This window comes from Xiphophorus hellerii, chromosome 18 (genome assembly GCF_003331165.1).
Source record: "Xiphophorus hellerii strain 12219 chromosome 18, Xiphophorus_hellerii-4.1, whole genome shotgun sequence".
In the NCBI taxonomy this organism is placed as follows: Eukaryota; Metazoa; Chordata; class Actinopteri; order Cyprinodontiformes; family Poeciliidae; genus Xiphophorus; species Xiphophorus hellerii.
Window position 1 is genome coordinate 21,699,101 of NC_045689.1, and position 21,111 is coordinate 21,720,211.

The following is a 21,111-nucleotide window of genomic DNA, read 5'->3' on the forward strand; positions in this document are numbered from 1 at the left end:
GGCAGAGGTGAGGAGGGGGCAGCGTGCATATATGGTGCTGGGTTGATGAGGAGAGTCGATTCAAGTCCCATCTCTGAGTGAAACCAGATTGTAAATAGTATGTTTTTAGTAGGTTTTGTTTTTAATAATCAGCGTGTCTACTGTTAAACCTTACGAATGTTACTAGCAGAAAAATGAAGCAGCAGCAAAGCTCCGTTTGCCTGCTACATTGTCAGGATTAATACCACAAAGAGGAGGAAGCGTTTGTGAAAGACGTGGACTGTGTTGTATTCTGTGATCTACTTTGGGTTTAATTTTCTCCAACAAATATAGCTGGTGTTGGTTGGTTGCACGCCACAATTTAGGAGGCAGCACATACGCACACACGTATTTACTGCCCTCATGTGGCAGCAGTAAGAAACACCACAGGGGAGCGTCACAGGACGCATTTTGAAGCTTCTGATTGTGTTTGCTGGCTTTTCCACTAAGAATTTGTGCCTGCAGAACTTCACGTAATGCATAACGTAAAATAATTTCGTTTGTTTGTACACTGCCATTTCACAACGGATGTTATGAACTTTACAAGACAATTCATATTGAAACACATAGAATCCATAGAGTCCAAATTCATGTCAAATCAGTCTTGATTTATTCCATTATAAAACAGTAATAATCAGAAAATATTGGGTCTGAACAATATGGCATCACTATGTATTTAAGGTAGTGTAATGGTTTTCTGAACTGCTAGGATGGCTGTTCAAATATCTTTTTTATTTTTTAAAGGGTATCCTAACATCCACACACCAAGCATGCTTTGAGTGCTTTAGTTCTTTAATCTTGTTGAATTATCACCACAGAACATGTTACTAGCCATAATGTGTTTAAAACCGCATGTTTATAGCATGTTTCTGGATGCATGGCTGAATTCTGTGTTACTTTGGATGTAGTAAATACAGTCAGACACCATGCTAAATTACTGCTCTCACAAACTGACACGACAAGATCAGAGTGGTCATTATGTCCCTCGTTCTTACGTCAGAGTGACAACACGTTGAAAACCTTGGATTAAAATCTCTGTTTGCATCACTGATACAATCAGTGAGGCCTTCCCTACAGTCTGCTCTGCTTTTCATTCGTCAGTCCTGCAGCATGTGATTGAGCTGTACTACTCCCGGCGGCTGCTGTAGCTGACCCGACCTTCTCGCAGGACGGTATGTTTTACTCTCACCGTTAACGGTCACACACGTTACATAATTACTGCGATCAGTGGAAAGGAAAGGTGACCCGTGGCACGGCTGAATTCTGCTCCAGCTGGGCTCTGTGCTGGACACAGTCAGACACCGTGCAACAGCCTCGTCTCATTTCTGCCAAAAACAAAATCACCTGGGCAACTGCTTTCCTCAGCTTTGTCTGGCTACACAGGAATGAGTACAGTGATGTACCTGACATTCATGATAGGTTTCTAGAAATTAATTTTCCTGCCGTATTTTCCAGCAGGGCGCCCAGTTTCCAAACGGGAAGAGACTCGACACTTTCATCTGTGGTAACTACACTTCACTGACTGCCTTTTCCCTCTTTTTCTTTTGGCAATCACAAAGCAATTGTCTGTGGCATTATTATTATTACAACATTTAAAAACTACGTGTTACATCTAGTTTCATGTAACACAATAACTTTTCAGACCTTTAGACAGCCAGATCGCACATGAAGCTAAAAACAGACACAGCAGGGCCACCCCTGAACAGGAATGAGGAAGACCTTGTGCCAGAAACAAGCCCTCTGTGACCTGTGGTGTTTATTTGACCCCTTGCCCCCACTCCTTCATAATAAACCTGTCACTGTGCTGAAACCAACCCTGTGTGTGCTGCATTTGTGTAGTTGGAAACAAAGCGCTCTGGGAGAGATGCATAAAACACATCCAAAATATCTTCACCTCAAAGACACAACCTTCAAATAAATGGAAGGTTTAATAAATATGTTTATATTATGCAAATTAAAGTACTCTCTTATTAGAGCAATTGTCATTATATGATCTTTTTAACCTGTAGAGTTTCAAATATACAAGTTCACTGAATTTTCAGCCATCCAGGCATTTTGGGGGAAAAAAACAAGCTTTAAAACTAAAATCTACATACTGGTCTTACAGTAAGTGAATAAATAGTCTGACAAAAGATGAAGACTTGACTCAGCGCCTTGGAGGCGACATTCACCTAAATTAAGAACTTACTTTCCAGATCATTCTCTGCTTGTTCAGAACAGAAATCCAAAAGCCTCTTGCATAAAAAGCTTTTGAAGCACGTCCTCCAAACGGTAACATTCAAAGAACATCCGACTTGGGCTGTTTTTTAGTTTACCAGTTCAGTTTCTTGAATCGAAGTGATTCCCAGTCCTGCGGGCACATTACCAGCCGTGCTGGCCCTGCTCATCCGCCTCGGCGGCTAGGGAGAGCAGGACGATCTTCGGAGAGTTCTCGAAAAGCGCAGCTCTGTTCTGAGTTTGGCCCTTCTTGACCCAGTGGCCGTAGATCTTGAAGGCGCACGCGTCGATGAGCTTGCGGATGGGCTTGACGGCGTACGGGTCGCTCTTTATCACCTCCTTGGTGACGGGTTTGGCACGGCGGTAGTGGCAGTAGATGCGCATCGTGGCGAGCACAGTCATGCAGATGACCTGATGGAGAAACATAACCATTCATAATGGAGTGGTAGTTTCACCTTGAATCATAATCCAAATTGACTGTTTCTCTTTTGTATTTTGTCATTAATATGTAAATGATAGGTGTTTAATGAAGATTCAGTTCACAATCTAACTGCTTTGAGGGGCTCTCAACCAGAACCCAGGAAATGGGTCTTTAAGCTCAACGAAGACCCAGAAGTGCCATTAATGTAATAAAAGAGCGACCAAAGATGGCTCATTGGAGACCTGGTCAGTCTCCACATCTCTGTCGTACAAAAAAATCTGGGCTGAAACTACAAGATGCCAAGCAACAGCCAAGAAACCCAAAGAATTTAGAATGTTTCTGTAAAAATAGCCACAAAAAAGATCTCACCTCTGTGCTTTCCAGAAAAGATTTTACACAAAGCAATAGGACTAAATATTTTACAGGGGGATCTACTACTTATTTAACTGTGATGTGCAAATCAATCTTTGTACAGTATGAATTGGAAATATTGTGGGTATTTTGATCATTTTCTTCTCTACACTTTCAAATGAAAAAATGTAAGTCTGTTGATTTTATTGTTGGTGTGATTTACATCCCTAGGGATGGGATTAAATACTATTTCCCCTCCCTGGATGCATTTATCAATAGAATCTGAGGGAGAAAAAAGACTCAAATTCTGCTAATAAAGTGTATAACTGATGGGAACAGACTTGGCCACAGCCTAAGAGATCGTTCAGATCAAAAACAGATCTCAAAAATCTTCCAGTCCACAAGTTAATGAAATAGTTTGTTGTTAAGGAAACCGTTACCTCAACATCTGGTTCATTTTTAGCCTGTGGATGAAAACTCTCGAATCGGGCAAACTCTTCAAATGCTAGCAAACTATTTTGATTCTGTTTGTCTGGAAATCTGACGTTTCCTTACCTTGAACCTCCTGTATGGACTGAACTGTCGCACCTCGTTCACCACATACTGGGAGAAAAACGTGTGGTTCAGAGCATCTGAAGCAGTGAACCGCTGCCTTGGATCCACCACCAACATCCGGGAGATCTGAGCAAATAGCACAACGCCACTTTTAGATTTTTCAAAGTTTACTGTAGGCAAAGACAAGCGAAACAAACCTACCAGATCTTTGACTGTGTCAGAGCTATCCTCCCACTCTGGAGATGAGAAGTCGTAGCTCCCTGCTAAAATCATCCTGAGCATCAGCATCTGTTTTCTGTGCCAGAAAGGCGGAGAGCCGGCCAGCAGCGTGTACATGATCACACCAGCGCTCCATCTGCAAACACCAACAACGGCAAATCTGTGACCTGGTTAAGCAGAAACCATATATACCAACTATCTAACAGAAGCTCCAATAATAGCAGCATAAACGGAAAAGGTCATGTGAGACGGACATGGTTTTGTCTCTGGTCACTCACATGTCAACAGCTGTACCGTATCCTTGGTGTCCTGCATCCATGGAGCACTCGATGATCTCAGGAGCCAGGTAACCAGGCGTCCCGCACACTTCTGCAATAAACACACATTCAAACAGACGGAAACTTTTACTTTTAAAAACTGAGCACAGTTCTTTCTGCTTTTTAAACATACTGCACTCTGTATCCACAAGTATGTGTACTGGTGAACAGGAATGTTAAATGTTTAATCAAACAAACATCCTTCTTTCAGAACTACATAGAAAACTGACATTTTCTAAAATGAACTGAATAATATCTACTGTATGAATTGAAGTGCAGTTGAAATCAGATACATTGTATGAAAGGACATGACCTTGTTCACCCCATGTCGACTTAAACCTTTCCTGTTCAAGCCATTTAGTGTTAATTTTATTTCTTAAATGCGGAAATTAGATTTGTTTCAACTTTCTCTTACAGTCACTCATTTAAATAATTTTTTAAAAAACTTAAACTGTATTTTTTGGCCCGTTGCTCCTGGTTTTACTGAATCAGTTTTGTATATTGCTTTGCTCAAACACACTTTCTCAGCCTGCAAACATTTTTTTTTTCTGGAATGAGATCAGAGCTTTGTAATAATCACTACTAAATAAGGAGTTTATTGTCCTTACACCATTTTGTAACAAATTTGGCAGTATGATTAGGGTCATTATCCAAGTCGAAGGCTTATTTGTATAATGTCATAATATGAAACTTTCATACTTCAAAAATGTTTTTTCCTGCTTTATGTCTTCTATTTTGGTGAAGTGCACCAGTGTGTGTAAATATCTCTTTGCAAAAGTAAATTATAAAATATTTGAATCTCATTCGCATGAAAAAAAAAATCCAAACCCAGAATTTGGTGGATACGTTTAATAAAAGGAAACTGTCTTTTTAACGGATGTGGATAACTGCTGAAATTTCTCTCTATTTTTGTTTTTTTAATATAAATTTATATTATAATGAGAAGACTGATATATTTCGGCACATGTATTGTGCATCATTAATCTTATCAGTCTGATATTTATGGACTTTAAATGAGGGTGCTACATGTCAGGTAAAACTTTACTTCCTGTTATGATTGTAAATGTTAATAAACAATAAATGTGACTAATAAAAAAAATCCTTTCTAGGTAAATAAGTTCCCAGTTATTAGTCATTATACTCTTGTCTCAGCATTATTAACAGTTTCATAATTGTATGATCAGTGATGACTGATTAATAATAGTATTATCCTTTGAGTTATAAATACTAACATTCAACATGGAAGTGCAGTAAAAGAGTCGGGATGTGAGAACTTCTACTGAGCCTCTAAATAGATTTATTTTTTCAGTTCACCGCTTGCATTATTTTTTTATATCTTTAACACACACACACAAAAGAATCTGCTTTACAAATGTATAAAAAAAATATCTATTTTTAGGTTTTTTTTGGGAGTTTTTTTTTTAACATTTTTGGATTTGAGAATGGGCCAGAACTCAGTCAAGTTTAAGTATTGACATTTTTCAGAGCGTGTTTTAGCGACATCACCACACTGAGATAATAAATCTCCACCCAAACCATTTATGTCATTCAGCAGAGGAACAGTTCATCAGAAACTTTTCCTTGCCAGCTACTACTCTTAATGATCTTAAGCTTTCTGAGAAGTCTATTTAGAAAGCTCAGCGTACTGCGACCCTTGGTGGCGGTACGCGGTGTCCTGTGCTGTTCATAGCAGGAAGCACACTTTGCAACCAGATCCAGATTTACGCCCCCTGACCACCAACTGCTGCTGTACTGACCAGCACACTCTGCAGGCAGCAAAGACAGCAAGAGCAGGAAGTGACACTGCAGCTATTGTTGAACTTTGAGTCAAAGCCTGGAGTTGTCATTATGTCTGTTTTGTAAGGATTTATGTACCGTATTTTTCAGACTATAAGCCGCTACTATTTTCCCACGTTTTAAACCATGCGGCTTTTCTGTGGATTTTTCGTCTACCACCAGTGGGCTCTTCAGTAGGAAATGAATCATTGGAAGTCGACATTGGAAATAAAAGAAGAAAGCGCTAATTTTCATTTAGAACAAGCACATGCTAGCAGCAGACACGATGGAGAAATGTATTCAAATTCATATGATGCAGCTTTTAAGTTGAAGGCTATCGACCTTCAACTTAAAAGCTACGTCCTTAATAGCAGATTTATTAAGGACGTAGCCCTCTGCTGTGAACTTGAGAGCGGCGGAGATATCAGCGGCTTATAGCCCGGTGAGGTTTATATATGTACGTTTCCAGTTTTTTTTTGTTTTTTTTTTTATTTTAGGTGCGGCTTATAGTATGGTGCGCTCTATAGTCCGGAAAATACGGTAACTTAAAAGGTGATTTTGATGAGACGTCTGCCATGTTTAATTTTATTTATTTATTAATTATTTTTTTATTGTAGGTGCGGCTTATAGTATGGTGCTCTCTGTAGTCCGGAAAATACGGTAACTTAAAAGGTAATTTTGATGAGACGTCTGCCGTGTTTAATTTTATTTATTTATTTATTTATTTATTTATTGTTTTTTTATTGTAGGTGCGGCTTATAGTATGGTGCGCTCTATAGTCCGGAAAATACGGTAACTTAAAAGGTAATTTTGATGAGACGTCTGCCGTGTTTAAATTGGTCACTACGGAAACAGTTCACTCACCTTTCAATGTCTGTCCTGGCTGGATCTGCACAGCAAAGCCAAAATCTGTGAGTTTGATGTTCATATTGTCATCCAGCAAGATGTTCTCAGGTTTAAGGTCCCGATGAACGATGTTCTGGCTGTGAAGGAACTGGAGCACCTCCAGCAAAGCACGCATAATCTTTCTAAAAGGAGTAACACTTTAAATTGTAAAATGTCTTTAAAAACAATAAAATAACTAAGAAAACTTGCTTTCTGACCTGGCTTCTTTCTCTGTCAAAGTTACTTTCTCTGTGAGGTAGTCAAAAAGTTCCCCTTTCTTCATCCTGAGGGAAAGAAAATGAGACATTGGAGAAGCTGCAGCCTATCTGACGTGTTATATCTGTCAGTCCTGACACTTACAGATCAAAAACCAGGAAAAAGAAGGCTTTGGACTCATAGCAATCTTTCAGCCGTACTGGAGATGAGAATTCAGTTCATCAGTGGATCAGCTAAATATCATCGGACAAAGGTAAAACAAAAAATCTTTCCAGTTAAACTAAGAATAAGAGAAAGTGCTTACTGATGTTTTCCTGCCCGCAAACTTTCCTAAGAATGTCGATCTCCTTCACTGTCGCTTCTCTGATCTCCTCGATCTCCTGCGGAGTCATTTTGTCAGACGGGGTGATATCTATGATCTTTACTGCATATTCCTGATCCGTGCGCTTGTCCACACAGCGACGGACCACACTGCTTACTCCCCTGTCGAACGAAGAGAGAAAACATCAGCTTGTGTGGGAACTTGATTGATATCTGAGCAGAAACTTTACATGTCTGTTCACTTTAGTTGGAACTTCAGTTTTATATGACAATTTAGGTTTAATGCCTTTTGAACATTCATTTGCACACACAAATGAATTAAAATTGGAATAGTATTCTGATGAAATTGACGTTTTTTAAAGGTTAAGTCTCAGAGTTGAACCTGCTGAAACGAAACCCCCCTGACTGCGGATCTGACTGTCAATGAACAGAATGTCCTCACTTCCAGCGACCCGCTGACCTGTATGTGAGAAATGCATTGACGTTATGTAATGACTCAGCATGACTGCCATTACCAAAACCCTCTTAGAGCTGAAACCTTTGTCCACAACACGCCGAAGTTAATGAATGCTGCCTCTTGCACACTGAGCCTTACGTAACATCTGACAGGCGGCGGGAATGACAAGGAGCAAGCTCTGGGTTTCGTGGCAATTCACTAAAATTCTCACATTTAGTCAATTCACAACCACAAACGTAAAAAGTGCGAAGGAAACGAAAAGAAAGGGATCCATGGACTTCAGGATGTTTTACAAATAAAAACCTGAAAAGAGGGGCGGGCATGCAATGATCTAAAATAAAAACTATTCACACCCTGAGAAATTTTCTACACATTGTGTTTTTGCTTTTTTTCCTGCACCTAGATGTTTTTAATACTCAAACAAATTAGACAGTCAAACACAGATAAAGTAAAAACAAAATACAGTTTTCAAATTATGCTTTAAGTTATTAGATCCAAACTATCCAAACTGGTCTTTTTCTAAAATATAATTGACCTTCTTGTTAAATTATTATAAAACTTTGATCAATAGTAATGCTGGTTCAATAATGCACTAATGCAAACCTACCAAGAGATATCTGCCAATCTAAACTGACTCTTTGGGCAAGAAGTATGGAAAACACTCTGTAAATATAATATTTGTGGAAAATTAATATGAAGAATGCCATTGTTGAACTGAGCCTTTTTGCTGTACAAGCCCTGTAGAGGAAACAGCATTACTCTAGTCAAATAAGACCAAAACTAAACTTTTCAGATTAACTGTAAAACACTTTATGTTATACAGTCAGTGACACCCTGAACACACCTTCCTCATTATGAAACATTGTGCTGGCAGCATCATGCTACGGTGAAACATATGTCCATAATCCACATTTAAAAAAAGACGTCATACTCAGTTGTATCTCAGTATGTGATTTCTGACAACTACACAGTAATTTTTATCTTTTAATCTTGTACAGTGTATTGTTATTATTATTATTATTATTATCATTATTATTACTGTTCGAAGCCCATGGAGTGAGCACATGGCCAATGCAAGTCATGGTCTTCTTATTTGACTCCCTCCGCCCACGAGGCATCATTTTTATATAACAATTTTTGACATGCTTTATTGTCTGTATAGTAAAGCTTTGTCTGTTTTTTTTTTTTTTGTCTGACTTTATCTACGTAGATAAATCTACGTTTATCTACGTAGATTCTCAAGTTGAGATGAACCATTTATACCATTGTATGTATTTAAAGTAATGTAAAGTAATTCGGCCATAGTTTTATTTGGATGCATGCAGTGCTGCCTGCATGACTTATTATTATGTTTTTTTTCAGTATGTTTGTTTACAGTGTTTTCTTGATTTGTTTTCTTCTTCTTGTGAAGCACCTTGACATGACATGACATGTTTAAACAGGTGAGAAACATCTTCCCAAGGGCCTGCCGCATCAGGCCAGGAACCCATTATAACTGCTCGCAGTTCCAGTTATTTTTGTTTTTATATATTTTTAACTTTTTGATTTTGTGTGAACCTAGATATCTCGATGTTACTGTAATACCTGCATTTTGAAATCTGAAGGCTTTAGATCATGGATTTCAAACTCTTATCCATCAACGACTGTCGTCCTTCATCTGTTACATGCGTCATTACGTGTCCTGCAGACCTGTTAAAATGACTGAATAACCTCTACAGCTTGCATCCAACTTTGATGGAGTCCAACTAATGACCTACATTTTTGACCTGAGGTGTGTTGAAGCAGAGACAAATAAAAGTTGTAGGACATCCGTCTCCAAGGACTGGAGATCCTTGGTTTAGTTCAAAGCATATTTATATGGACTGACATTGACAAAGTCTAGACTAAAATCTAACTCAGTCGTTTGAGAACCTATATTTGTATCCCTGTATATCAATTAGGTGATGCTTTCTGTTAATTTATCACATCAAATCTTAATACGGTGCATGAGGTTAAATGTACTGCCAACTATACTTTAGTGCTAAAAATCCTAGCTCCTGAGAAGAGCAGGATAAATGTTTACAGTCAAACAGAGTGCTTGTAGCAACCCAGATAAGGATGCAAAAGACAATTTTACCTTATGATTCTTTTAAAAAAAAAAAAAACGCAACCGAGTCTCTGAAGGGCAGAACATGTTTGAACCTTCAGTAGTTCTGTGTCTCAGTGCTTGCTCATGTACCTGCCCAGAATCTCCTTGGGGTCGTACTTGTCGTAGAACTCCTTCGCTCCCACCCAGTCTGGGATCTCCTCCTCTTTGGTCATGATGGAGAAACGCTGGTTCACTTCCAAATGTGTGTAAAGCTGTTTTCCTTTTATAGCTCACAGCACACTGCAGGAAACACACACTCTCAAAACAACACTGGCACAACACAGGCGGTTCTCAAGTTGATCTGAGTGTCAAATAACTTTTAATGAGCAATTCCTAGGGCTGGACAATAAATCGTGAACAACATATGTAGTGACAAAGAGGTAGGCAAAGGACTTGCTTTAGTCTCTAAGCCTTAGTAAGGTTGGTGTCATCAACTCACTCGCTGTCTGGTTACTAAGCAACAACTTGTTGAGTAACACACACAGGCGTGGCTTGGCTTTGCCACCTTAACTGCTGCAGACCTGTACACCTTTCCTGTGGATAAAACAGGAAAGGTCATGCCACCAGTTTGGGAGTATTTCAGATATTGAAAACAAAAAAACAGATCAATAATTATCTATAAGACTGATATTAAACACTTATATCGTGATATGTTTTTCAGTCACATCGTCCATCTCTAGCAATTCATTAATTCCTGTTTCTGTGATGGACTGACCATCTGTCCAGGGTATTCACTTCCTCTCGACCTTTAAGATTAAGTAGGCATGTAGCAGGTGTGATAGGTCAGTGACTTCCAATTTCCTTTGGTATAAATATGACATGCATGGCCTGATTTTCTTAGCTACTCTTCTAAATAGGAAAGAATTGAGAATATTTCAATCAAGCCCAGAGATTGGATACTAAAGGGGTACTTTGGAGGTCAACAAGTTTCCTTAACCACTAGATGCTGTCTACATGCCAGTCAAAGGATTTAATTGTCCTACTCTCACTTATAAATGTAGGGAGTTTGCTAAATGAGGAAAGGATTTGCTCTAGAACTGCATGCAGTGGCCGGATGATGCCAAGGATCAGCCTTTAGGATGCAAACACTCCAAAATGGGACTGGCACAAAAACAAGGGGTAGACGAAAATGCATTTCATGTCCACTGTTAAGTATAATTGAGAACCTGTGGTGTTGTGGGCCCAGGGAAATTTGATAGTGCATCACAAACTTTTTAGCTTTTAAGGACATTTTAAATACAGATCTGTTTCTTCCAGAAAACTGGGAATGGGTCATCATCGGTTGTTTAGAAGCAGAATACTCTGAACAAACAATTTATGGTCAAATGAAGACAGAAATGATTCACCAAAAACATTTTCCTCCCTGGCCATATCTGTCCTCAGATCTAAATTCTTTAGAAAGATGGAGGGTGAGCTGATAAAAACTTGGACTCAGGACAAGAGTGACTGTGACCAGGAAATAGTCAGAGATCATTCTTTTATAATTCAAACTTCTGATGTCTGAAGAAGTTTTGCCGTACAAAGTAATATTTTTGCCCCCTTGTTGAATAAAAGTACTCAAATGAAAAGCTGTTCTAGATTTTTCATTGTGTGATGATGCTTCCATTTAAAATCAGATCCTTTTAGTATCTTCATTTATCCATCTCCAGTAAAGCCAAACGTAAAAGCTTTGCTTACTCACCTTCGTCTTTCAGTTTTTTCTTTCAGCTGCTCCAGAGGGACTCCATGTTTAAACTGGACGTCCTTCCAAAAAGCGTAAAATCCGCCACAAAGAAATCCAGTCAGACCCCAGTGCTGCGGAATAGCTGTAGGATTGCTGGTCCCATGTTATAAAGGTTGAGCCTTAATGTCAAATGCCAAAAATAAATGGCTTCTTCCGCAGCAGCAGCTCAGCACGTGCACACAGTAGAGATCCCCAAACTCACACCCAGCAGCTTCTTCTCCCTCAGCTGTGGACACTTTGAAACACTTCCCATGTTCGGTTTGTGGCCTGCACTGAGATTAGAGTGACACGACAGGTGCTGCAGCCCTGAGGTATCCCTGCTTTGAAGCTCCTAAATCTAATTGAAGAGTGTAACAGATAAGAATAGAAACATTTGAGCGTAGTGTAATGTAGTCTGACTGAGGAGGCAGTCAAATAAAACACAGCGACATTATCATCCAAGTGCTTTATTCGTTTTCTCCCTGTTACAACCAAACCACAAGATGAGAACTAGGAGCTTTATTCTACGTTATTTGAGGTTTTATAATGAAAGCACTGCTAATGAAAAGCACTGTTAAAATTACACTCAAAACGTGACACCAAAATATATAAACAGTATTTATAAGACTATCATTACAAACTCTGCAGAAGTGTTCTCACAACAAAATAATGTTGCCCAAAGTCAATTATTTAAATAAAGCATGTTTATTGATTGATTTATTGATCCCTTGTAGATTACGCCCCACTAGAATCTGGTGAGCTGGCGTGACTTCAACTCTGCAGGACTTTGTCTCCATCTCAAGAAAAACCTAAAGAGACAAAGAAAAGTTCAGTGAGAGGTGTGTTCTACTTTGTCAATAACAGGAAATATCCTTCTATAGATTATATTATAAATACAATAAGCAAACCAGAAATGAGGCTTAAAAACTCACACTACTCCCCCTAGTGGTAATATTGAATAATGCAACACCGTCTTTCATAATACTGCAAAGTCACCCCGAGTCCTATTTTACTTTCTCAAACTTCTCTTCTCATTTTCTTATCCCCATCAGAAAAAAAGGATGATAGAGGAAAATGTAAATGAGCTTTTATTAAAAAATATAACTATGACAGCTTGCCATTTCTTAATTACTGCACAATCTAATGTGACAATTGTGCAACAAACTTTGCATGTGTTCAGTGTTGTATTCAATCATTTTAATGAAAAGTTGAGTTGAGTGGAAGGTAAAGGTTTGATTAAAAGCAGTATTCCTGTCTAAACACCAGGAACACTGGGTTGAGGTTTTTGAAGCAAAGCAGTTTAAGGAGTTTGGAGGTGATTCATAAGATGTGGGCTGTGGCTGGACTCAGAGCTTCAAGCGCCACCCGACACATACGTATTCACAACATGGACTACAACTGTCACGTTCCTTGTTTTAAAGCCACTTCTAAACTGCAGCCATTATCAGAAGCGCCTTAATTAGACTAAGGAGATAACGGATTGAGTCTTCAGAGACAGAAATAGGATATCTATAAGGAAATAATAGAGCACCTCATGCGTCCCTCTGTCAAGCTTTGTAGAGATGCTGATTTCTTATTTCAAGAGGACTTGAGATGTCTTCAAACTCCTAACAGTATCTGACCATTGGTTTTTGATTGGTCAACAATGTTGGGGTGACCTCAAACAGTCTTTGGAAAATTGTCAAGAGGAAGATGAATGACAACTAAAAGTTAATGCGGAAGAGCTGAAGGTCGCATAAAAGCAACCTGGGCTTCCTCAACACCTCAGCAGAACTGCAGGCTGATGTCCTCCATGCTACGCTGCATTAGTGCAGTAATTCATGCAAAAGGAGCCTAAACCAGTTTCAGCCCGTACATTCAGTACACAATGTATTAAAATTTGATTTCCGAATCACATGCAGGAGGAAAAGGAAAAGCAGAAAGCTTGGATTTTATTGAAGAATCTAACTTTATTTTAAATATATTCTATAAAAGCATTTAGCATTTAGATTATGCACTGGTAAGGAGATAAAACTTGAAATTGACTGTTTTTTGTTTTTTAAATAGAATTTAAAAAATGATAAAGCTACATGGCAAACAGATTCAGAAATAACCAGAATTTGTTTATTTATTGTACTTTTTGCATATGTACACTTACCATTAGCAGACCTGCACTGTTTGAGTACCTCGCTGAATCCCTCACAGAGCTTCAGGTCACTCTGGTTCTGAGCACATTCCAGGAACTGCTTGAGTTCGTAGGAGCAGACCTCCTGCTGCTGCTGGCCTGCTTGCTGCTGGTACGGCTCCTATGGACAGAAACCACACGAAGATGTGCTGACAGATCCACTGAATGTGTAGAAAGCAACTTTTTGTGTCTGCAGTTCCTTCCAGAGATATAATTCTTACAGTACAAAGTGTAAAGCATAAGTCGGGCTTACATGTGTTCCACTTAAGATGTTTATCTCATTACAAGCAATACTTCCAGGCTGCATTTCATATATTTTCCTGTTTCTGTTGTCAAATGTGCTTCTTTTTCTTTTAATTTTGTTCCTGCATTCATCTTTCAAGTATTGTTATTTGCACTTACATATTTTAGCTCTTAAACATTTCTTTACATAGAAATGCAAAGAAGGTTAATTCTGGTGTATGCCAACAGGTGTGTTTTTGAACTCGACTTCTCGATTTGAACTGACTCCATTGTTTTCTTTAAAGAGGTTATTCTTGCTTACAGTACTGAATCTTTATCATCTCTTCACCGATCCAAACAAGAGCTTTAGCTGTCATGTACACTTTATCACCTTTCTTTACTGGATCTGTGATTAAAGTCCTGCCAGCTGTCTGGTAAACAAAATAATCTTCTCTAACACGATCCTGGTATCCCAGCAGGCTGCTCGTCGGTTTACCTGGTACGTGACGTCAGGACTGGCTGCCTCAGAGCGTCCTCCGCTAAAGGCTCCGGTCATGGCGTGGCCGATGGTGTGTCCCACGGCAGAGCCCACCGCCACACCGGCGGCTGTCGATGCCATCTGCGCAAACAAACCTGGCTGTCTGGGCGCTGCAGCCGGAGCGCCCACAGCAGACGGAGCGGCCTGCATGGGGACCGGGGCGTGAGATGGTGCACTGGCCATTGGTGGAGGTGATGGTGGTGCCCGGCTGTGAAAAGCAAATTTCAATTTAAAAGGTCAATTAACTAGAAGCCAAACTTAATAGTACAAAACTGTTTTTTTTCTAGCAGAGATAATGTTAAAAATTAAATCTGCGCCACTGTGGACTAATAAACTAAAATTAAATATGGGGTTTAATAATACAGGGGTTTGTTCACAACGAGTTTTTCCCATTTGGAAAAAAATAAATGTACAAATTACACAGCAGTGCAGCCTGGTGTTGTTTAAGGTCACTGACTTGGAGGTTTCTTCAGGTTGTGTTACACAGCAGAGTTGGTCAGACTAAACATCACTGTTCATTATGTTGATGAGAACTTCTACACTTAAAAAAAAAACACCAGCTAGACTATTAAGCCACCAGGTTTTCAATAACCTAAACAAAAACAAAAAACTATTTATATCCAAAACAATGTTACCTCAATTTCAGATACAACCAGTGTCTTGGGTGAAATATCTGTGTAGCCTTAATGTCTATATGCGTTTATATTCTTTATAAATATAGAATACAAACGCTGGTTTAAATAGAAATGTTTGTTGCTGTAAGACGTTTTAGCGCAGTGTGACCTTCAGTCCTTTCAGTCGATCACGTCTGGAACAACTAGATTCTCTGGTTAAAACATAAATATCCAAATGTCGTTTTATATCACTGACAGCAGTAGATCTCATTAAGTTTCCTGGCTCAGTCTCTGTCTGACACACGACACTGTTACCGTTACCGCAATGTTAGCATGTAGGCTAACTTGCGCCCCAAATTCATACGGTTTCAACAACTTCTGACATCAATACATATATATTATTACCTGGCGGGAGGGCTCATCCTGGCGGGCCGGCTTCTGCTTCCCCGTGGCATTTTCAATAACTAGGTTTGTTTCACTGTCACTGTGAGAAAAGACCGACGCAACTCTGAGCCGCAGCGACACACGCTCGCAGTTTTATCTCGACCTTTAGTTAATCCGGAACTTTCCGTGTGTTACATCAGCTGTCCTCCGGGTGACTTCCGGTGCCTCAAAAACAATTGTGTAACTCACAAATTATAAGTTAATTGTTTTAAATAACTATTTGTGTCTCCTTGTATTCGTTTTATAAAAATCCTTTGACTAATGCGCAAATTTTAAAACATTTTTGAAGAGGGTTTTTTTTAAATCTATAACATGCGGGAACTTTTGTGATTGGTCAGAAAATTTGGCAAAATAGGGCAAAGAGAATTGAAGGTCAGGAGTAAAGGTGGACTGACATGGATCGTTTAAGGATGAAGCTGGTGCTAATATTTCATAGCAGCCAATCATCAATATGCCAAGTTGGAGATTATTATTAAATAATCCTGTAAAATGGGAGCAATAATCACCATAGTTCCAATATTTTGGAAAAACAGAAATAGAAACAGTTTCAAAACAGGTTAAAAATAGTTGATATGATGGAAACATGAGAACAATGAGTGACAGAAACAACAAGTTTATTCTTAAGTTTATTCTTAAACTCATCTGTAAATATGGAAAGCCAACAGATAAAGAAAATATGGCTTATTTATCTCTCAAATGAAATAAATCTTACAGAAATATCTGATCATAAACCAGAGCATGTACTGATTATACACTTTACAGTACTTCAGAAATGTACTCTATGAAGTATGTACAAAATTATGAATAATTTAATCATTTAAAAATTATATTACAAGCACCATCCTCTGACCCGTTTATAGCCCACAAAAAAGAAAAACATACTATCAAATAACACCTAGAAAGAGGGCTACTCCTTTTTCCCTTTCTTTTTCTGGTGCCTATGTTGGTGTCCGCCTCCTCTTCCTCCTCTGTTTCCTTGTGTTCTTCGTTCTCCCCATGTTGGCATAGGAGGCTCAATCTCCCCAGGCCGGCCTCCTCTGTCTGGGACGCTGCCCATTAACATCTAGGGAGAGTAACACCAGATGTTAAAAAAATAAAATAAAGATGGCTTCACCCATGAAAATATGTCCACAGCTCCACCTTGTAGACGGCGGTGCTCTTCCCAGCTTTTATTGGTTCAATGAAGGACTGATCTTCTCTGGCAGCCAGCAGGAGTGATGGAGACACTTGGGAGGATCCGGTGAGGGTCACCAGAGATGGCACCGAGTCTAGAGCAGCTCTGTGCTCCTGCAAACAAATAGCTATTAAACCAGGGAAGTTTATGTCTACGCAGCTCTAGTGAGGTCATTAATTAAAGCTAACATGTACTAGACGTGTTCAGGTGGTAGACAGTAATCCAATAGTTTGTGACATTTGGAGCCCATTCCCAGGATGAATCGGCATGTCAGGTCTTGATGTACCACCTTCAGCTCCAATTCAGCCCTTGTGACTTTCCTCCACACTTTTAAATGGATTCACATTTCTCACAAGGCTGAAGTTACCCAACACACGTTTTCCTTCCACTAAGCTTTCCACTCTTATGCTTAGATACAGCACTCTAGACCAACAATGACTGTGGAGGTGCCAACATAGTCAGAATAGTTTTGTGTCCAAAATTGTTTTTTATTGGTCTTATGTGATGTTCAAATGTTCTGAGGAACTGAGTTTTGGCTTTTCAATGGCTGTACGCCACCATCATCAAGTTTGTTTATTTATTAGAAACAAATGCTTGACATACGTCACTGATGTACAGTATGTCAAGCGTTTGTTTGTGTAATGAGTCAACAAAATACATGATGTTTCTCTTTTTTAATTGAATTATTGATATAAATTAACCGTCACTCACAAAACAAACTTTTAAAACTTATGTCATGAAGCTGTGACATTGTGCGTAAAAGTCAAAATGTGCTGGTTGTTATTCTGAATATATTACAGTCTAAGACAGGTGTAAGAAACTATGTTTCTAATTATGTAATTATCACTGACCTGTGTTAAAAAAAAAATCACTGTAAACTACCTAAATTACTTTTCAAAAAATATATAAAGGAATATTTCAACGAAAACAAGAAATTTGACTGGTATTTTTCATGTAAAAAATATTAAACTTGCAATTCAAACTAAAATTTGGTTTAATTTGTTGTCTAATAAGCTCACACAGAAAATCTAAACTCTTAACCACAAACTGAAGGATCCACTTTCATTTCAGCTGTTAGTTGAGTTCGAGTTCATTGAAAGAAAGGATTTGTCACAATACCTTTTGTTTCTCTCCCCACGCAAATGACTCGAGTGTGACCTGAAAGCGTTTAGTCATCATCTGTCGCCGACACTGATAATCTACAGACAGAGTCCGATTGATCTTCTGCAGCTCCATCTGAAAGAAACAAAAGAAAAATGCTTAAAATATTATTGATGCAAAGTTTTACATGACAGGCAAACATTCATGTGAACTTACCCACTGCTGTGAGCTGAGGCTGGTTTTCAGAAGAGGGTTTGTCATATCTCCACCTGGCAGACGGACAAGCCTTGACTTCACCTGAATTTAAAAAAAACTATTCTTAAGATCTCAGGATTTTTCAGTGTAGATAAAGTTTATTAATGTCCTGCTGTTGGGCTCACTTCATTCTCCACATCTTCAAATTGAGAAGAGGCATCTAAACCGAGTGCATGCAGCAGTAGAATCCACTCTGCCTGCATCTCTGCCTTCATTCTCTCCGTGTCTGCAGGATCTCCGTCTTTGCATTCTTCACACAAATCATCATAGCTGTAATGTTCAACTCGCTGCTCTTTCACAGGTTCTTCTTTGGTCAAATTCTCTTTGGGATGCAGCTCCTTCTCCTTGATTACATGAGCTGCAAGCAACTCTGAGACAAGGAAGTCTGCAGATTCACAGAATAAAAAGGTGCGATTTCCAAAATGTTTAGAGAATATATCATCGTCCATAAGATAAAGCAGTTCCTCACCGGTAATCCTGTCGAGGGCAGACGGTTCCAGCACATCAGTCATAACAGCGAGGGGCGAGAACATGTTTGACATCAAATTTCTCAACTCTTCCACCAACAAGACGTCACCTGCTCCCCTCAGGTCTAAAAACATTAAACCAAGGACAGTTTAGCAAGGTGGCTGATTCTCCAGTTTCCACATTTGAACGTGTTTTTAAGATTATGTCTTCTAACAAAAAGACTACTCTCTGATACGCTATTCCTTTTTCCAATCATTTTACAGTTATACACTACTAGTTTACCCGATTTAAAACCTTTGCCAACCATAGGAAATGGTATGTTAGTAATTATGAATTAACTATGAGCTGAACACTAAGTGACCGCACGGAGGAGCTGTGGCCTCACCTGTTAGCTCCGGACACAGAGTCCTGAGCTCCGCGGACAGCCAGTTGAGCAGCGGACAGGGGAGCTCATCACACCTGCACCGCAGGAGGCAGCGGCCGTCTCTAGGGTACCTGAACAGGAAGTGACAGGTGAACTCAGAGCAGATAGCCAACCAGTTTCACCATGCGCCGTCAAGTCCCGAGTCAGTAAACTTTAAGGCTAACTGAGAAATATGAAGCCATGAATCACAGCTAGCTCTTAAGCTAACCCGAAGCTATTATTACATTTTAAACGATTTGCCATATTAACCAGATTTAGCCGGGTCGGAGTGCAAGAAAAGTTCAAGTAATTATTTCTCACCCCAGAGATACAATAGCTGAAACTGTCTCCACGCTCCTCTCCATTCCCACCGTGAAAAGTAAACGATCATTCACATCAGCTTCTACCAGTTTTCTCAACCCGCAGGTGAAAGTTCAGGCGTGTTTACAAAGCCTGGTTTCCGTTGGATGTCCTGCTCCCTTTGTATCGCCCTCTACTGGCCGGGGGAGGCATAGACAACACACAACATCTAAACAGGAAAAAATACCCAGTTAATTTGATATTTCTTTAGAAAAACAAGGGCAAAAATTGTTGGAAAAACGTAATGAGGAAATTTAATTTTAAATAATATACATGAACAAAAACTCCACGTAATTTTTAAATTAATTCTAATACCAATACGAAGCTTTTTTGAGAGTCTTTCACTATGAAAATTTTTCATACAGACTCACAAAACTTTCTGAAGTAATCCAGAATAAACTTTCCTCTGCTTCCTTCTAAATCGTTGTCTAGTTTTCTGTTGCTTTCTTAATAAGTCTGTGATTTCTCATAAACATAGGATTACCATAATTTCCACCAAAACAATCTTATTCATGTTTGGGATGTGTTTCTAATATATGTTGATTTCTGTTGTTGTTGTTTTTCTCTGTTTTTGTTCTGACAGGATTGCACAACACTGCATACAAAAACGTTTTATCATCTAATTTTTAAAATTAAAACTTTTTAAGTATGTTCATTAATAAAACCTTCCCTCAGAACAAAGTAATATAAAGAGTTATGAATTTTTCTTTTTATTTCTTTTTTGTTAGATGTGACTTAAGTTCTGTAATAAGAAGGCCATTTAACTCTCTGTTACGCTTTTGTAAACTTCTGTCATTTCCTGTCTTTAACAGATGGTTATTTATTAGGTGCATACTCTTCTCCAGCAAAGTTTCAAACCAGTTCAGTGTAATGACAGTTACTATTTTGTTTAACAAAATATTTCAATTTTTCTCATTTTTGTTACATCTATTAACTAACTTATTGCATAATAAGAAGATCCAATGTCTTTTACAGTTATCTCACTGGGCAGAGCACACACATTGGCTGACAGGTTTGTTTTCATTTCGAAGACCACTATTATCTCTGTCTTTGATGGGTCAAGTTCCTGAAGACTAGATCAGTGGAATGCACACATGATCACAGCCTAATGACTTCAGCTGGAAGGAATTCCCTAATCCTTTTCCTTACTGGAACAAACAAGAGCTGTTTAAGGAAATGGACTGATTCCCATGTAAGGAAGGGGAAGCTTTAACTAGTCAAACCAAACTGGTTTGATTTGACTCAGTTTGTTTTGTATATTTAATCTGTTAATTGGTAGTGAGATGTCTGTAAAACAATCTTAGACCCAAAGGGTGTATATTAACTTCTGAATGCTTTGTGTATGAATCCCTTAAACTTGATCGTGTAGAGTAGGGTTGGACTGTGGTTTTTTTATAAGCCTAAACTGCTGCATATGTGACTTTCGTGCCAAAAACTGAGACTAGTGAGACCTGCTGAAAATTTGTTTCAAAAGTAAAATAAAAAACAATCAGAGCCCTGAAAATTTGTGCAGCCTGTTCTTGTCTTTTCTTCATCATCGGCCCTCTTTATGACGGCTGGTTTTCATCCTGTTTGAGGGTTTAACAACAATAACAAACTGAGAGAAAGGTATTACTATTGATTATTAGTTCATTTACTAGCATGATTCATTCAGAGCTAAATATAACTTTCTTTACAACTTATGTCATGCAGGAAAGATGACCTCATACAATATAGTGGGACTTAGCTAAAATTATGATCCCAAGTCAAATAGTTTTTTCTGACTTAGTAAATGATTACATAAAT

The 21,111-nt window shown here is 38.8% G+C and overlaps 3 protein-coding genes and 1 non-coding gene across 4 annotated transcripts; 1 reads left to right on the forward strand and 3 right to left on the reverse strand.

Moving 5' to 3' along the window:
* Nucleotides 1-605: 605 nt before the first annotated feature.
* On the reverse strand, nt 606-11,853 carry LOC116708153 (phosphorylase b kinase gamma catalytic chain, skeletal muscle/heart isoform). Its single transcript, XM_032545977.1, has 10 exons — nt 11,566-11,853; nt 9,972-10,123; nt 7,280-7,458; nt 7,120-7,174; nt 6,978-7,043; nt 6,739-6,902; nt 4,060-4,150; nt 3,764-3,917; nt 3,563-3,688; nt 606-2,646 (listed from the first exon to the last, which is right to left on the reverse strand). The coding sequence occupies exons 2-10, from the start codon at nt 10,052-10,054 to the stop codon at nt 2,380-2,382; spliced, it is 1,185 nt and encodes a 394-aa protein (XP_032401868.1). The 5' UTR covers nt 10,055-10,123; nt 11,566-11,853; the 3' UTR covers nt 606-2,379.
* Nucleotides 894-969, forward strand: LOC116708383 (small nucleolar RNA SNORA15). Its single transcript, XR_004336670.1, has one exon. It is a non-coding gene; the product is annotated as a small nucleolar RNA SNORA15 (small nucleolar RNA).
* Nucleotides 11,854-12,034: 181 nt separating the features above from the next.
* Nucleotides 12,035-15,711, reverse strand: chchd2 (coiled-coil-helix-coiled-coil-helix domain containing 2). The gene is made up of 4 exons (XM_032545991.1): nt 15,527-15,711; nt 14,466-14,715; nt 13,721-13,868; nt 12,035-12,392 (listed from the first exon to the last, which is right to left on the reverse strand). Exons 1-4 carry the CDS (start codon nt 15,574-15,576, stop codon nt 12,382-12,384), a joined length of 459 nt encoding a protein of 152 aa, XP_032401882.1. The 5' UTR covers nt 15,577-15,711; the 3' UTR covers nt 12,035-12,381.
* A 451-nt stretch (nt 15,712-16,162) lies between these two features.
* LOC116708157 (protein FAM98B) lies at nt 16,163-19,431 on the reverse strand. Its single transcript, XM_032545983.1, has 8 exons — nt 19,288-19,431; nt 18,949-19,058; nt 18,565-18,687; nt 18,221-18,480; nt 18,057-18,137; nt 17,859-17,975; nt 16,706-16,852; nt 16,163-16,628 (listed from the first exon to the last, which is right to left on the reverse strand). Exons 1-8 carry the CDS (start codon nt 19,329-19,331, stop codon nt 16,473-16,475), a joined length of 1,038 nt encoding a protein of 345 aa, XP_032401874.1. The 5' UTR covers nt 19,332-19,431; the 3' UTR covers nt 16,163-16,472.
* Nucleotides 19,432-21,111: the final 1,680 nt, after the last annotated feature.

Bases quoted from the DNA above. Each gene is read 5' to 3' on its own strand.
- LOC116708153 (XM_032545977.1), bottom strand. From the start codon at position 10,054: ATGACCAAAGAGGAGGAGATCCCAGACTGGGTGGGAGCGAAGGAGTTC. The intron at 7,175-7,279 runs GTAAGCACTTTC...TCTCATCTCCAG, and splicing joins TTGCGGGCAGGAAAACATCA to TACGGCTGAAAGATTGCTAT. The intron at 4,151-6,738 runs GTGAGTGAACTG...TGTTTATTGCAG, and splicing joins GCCAGGACAGACATTGAAAG to AAGTGTGCGGGACGCCTGGT.
- chchd2 (XM_032545991.1), bottom strand. From the start codon at position 15,576: ATGCCACGGGGAAGCAGAAGCCGGCCCGCCAGGATGAGCCCTCCCGCC. The intron at 14,716-15,526 runs GTAATAATATAT...TGCTTTTCACAG, and splicing joins AGGATGAGCCCTCCCGCCAG to CCGGGCACCACCATCACCTC. The intron at 13,869-14,465 runs GTAAACCGACGA...TTCTGTCCATAG, and splicing joins GTCCTGACGTCACGTACCAG to GAGCCGTACCAGCAGCAAGC.
- LOC116708157 (XM_032545983.1), bottom strand. From the start codon at position 19,331: ATGGAGAGGAGCGTGGAGACAGTTTCAGCTATTGTATCTCTGGG. The intron at 17,976-18,056 runs GTAAGTTCACAT...TGTTTCTTTCAG, and splicing joins GCCTCAGCTCACAGCAGTGG to ATGGAGCTGCAGAAGATCAA. The intron at 16,853-17,858 runs GTATTGTGACAA...ATTTGTTTGCAG, and splicing joins CGTGGGGAGAGAAACAAAAG to GAGCACAGAGCTGCTCTAGA.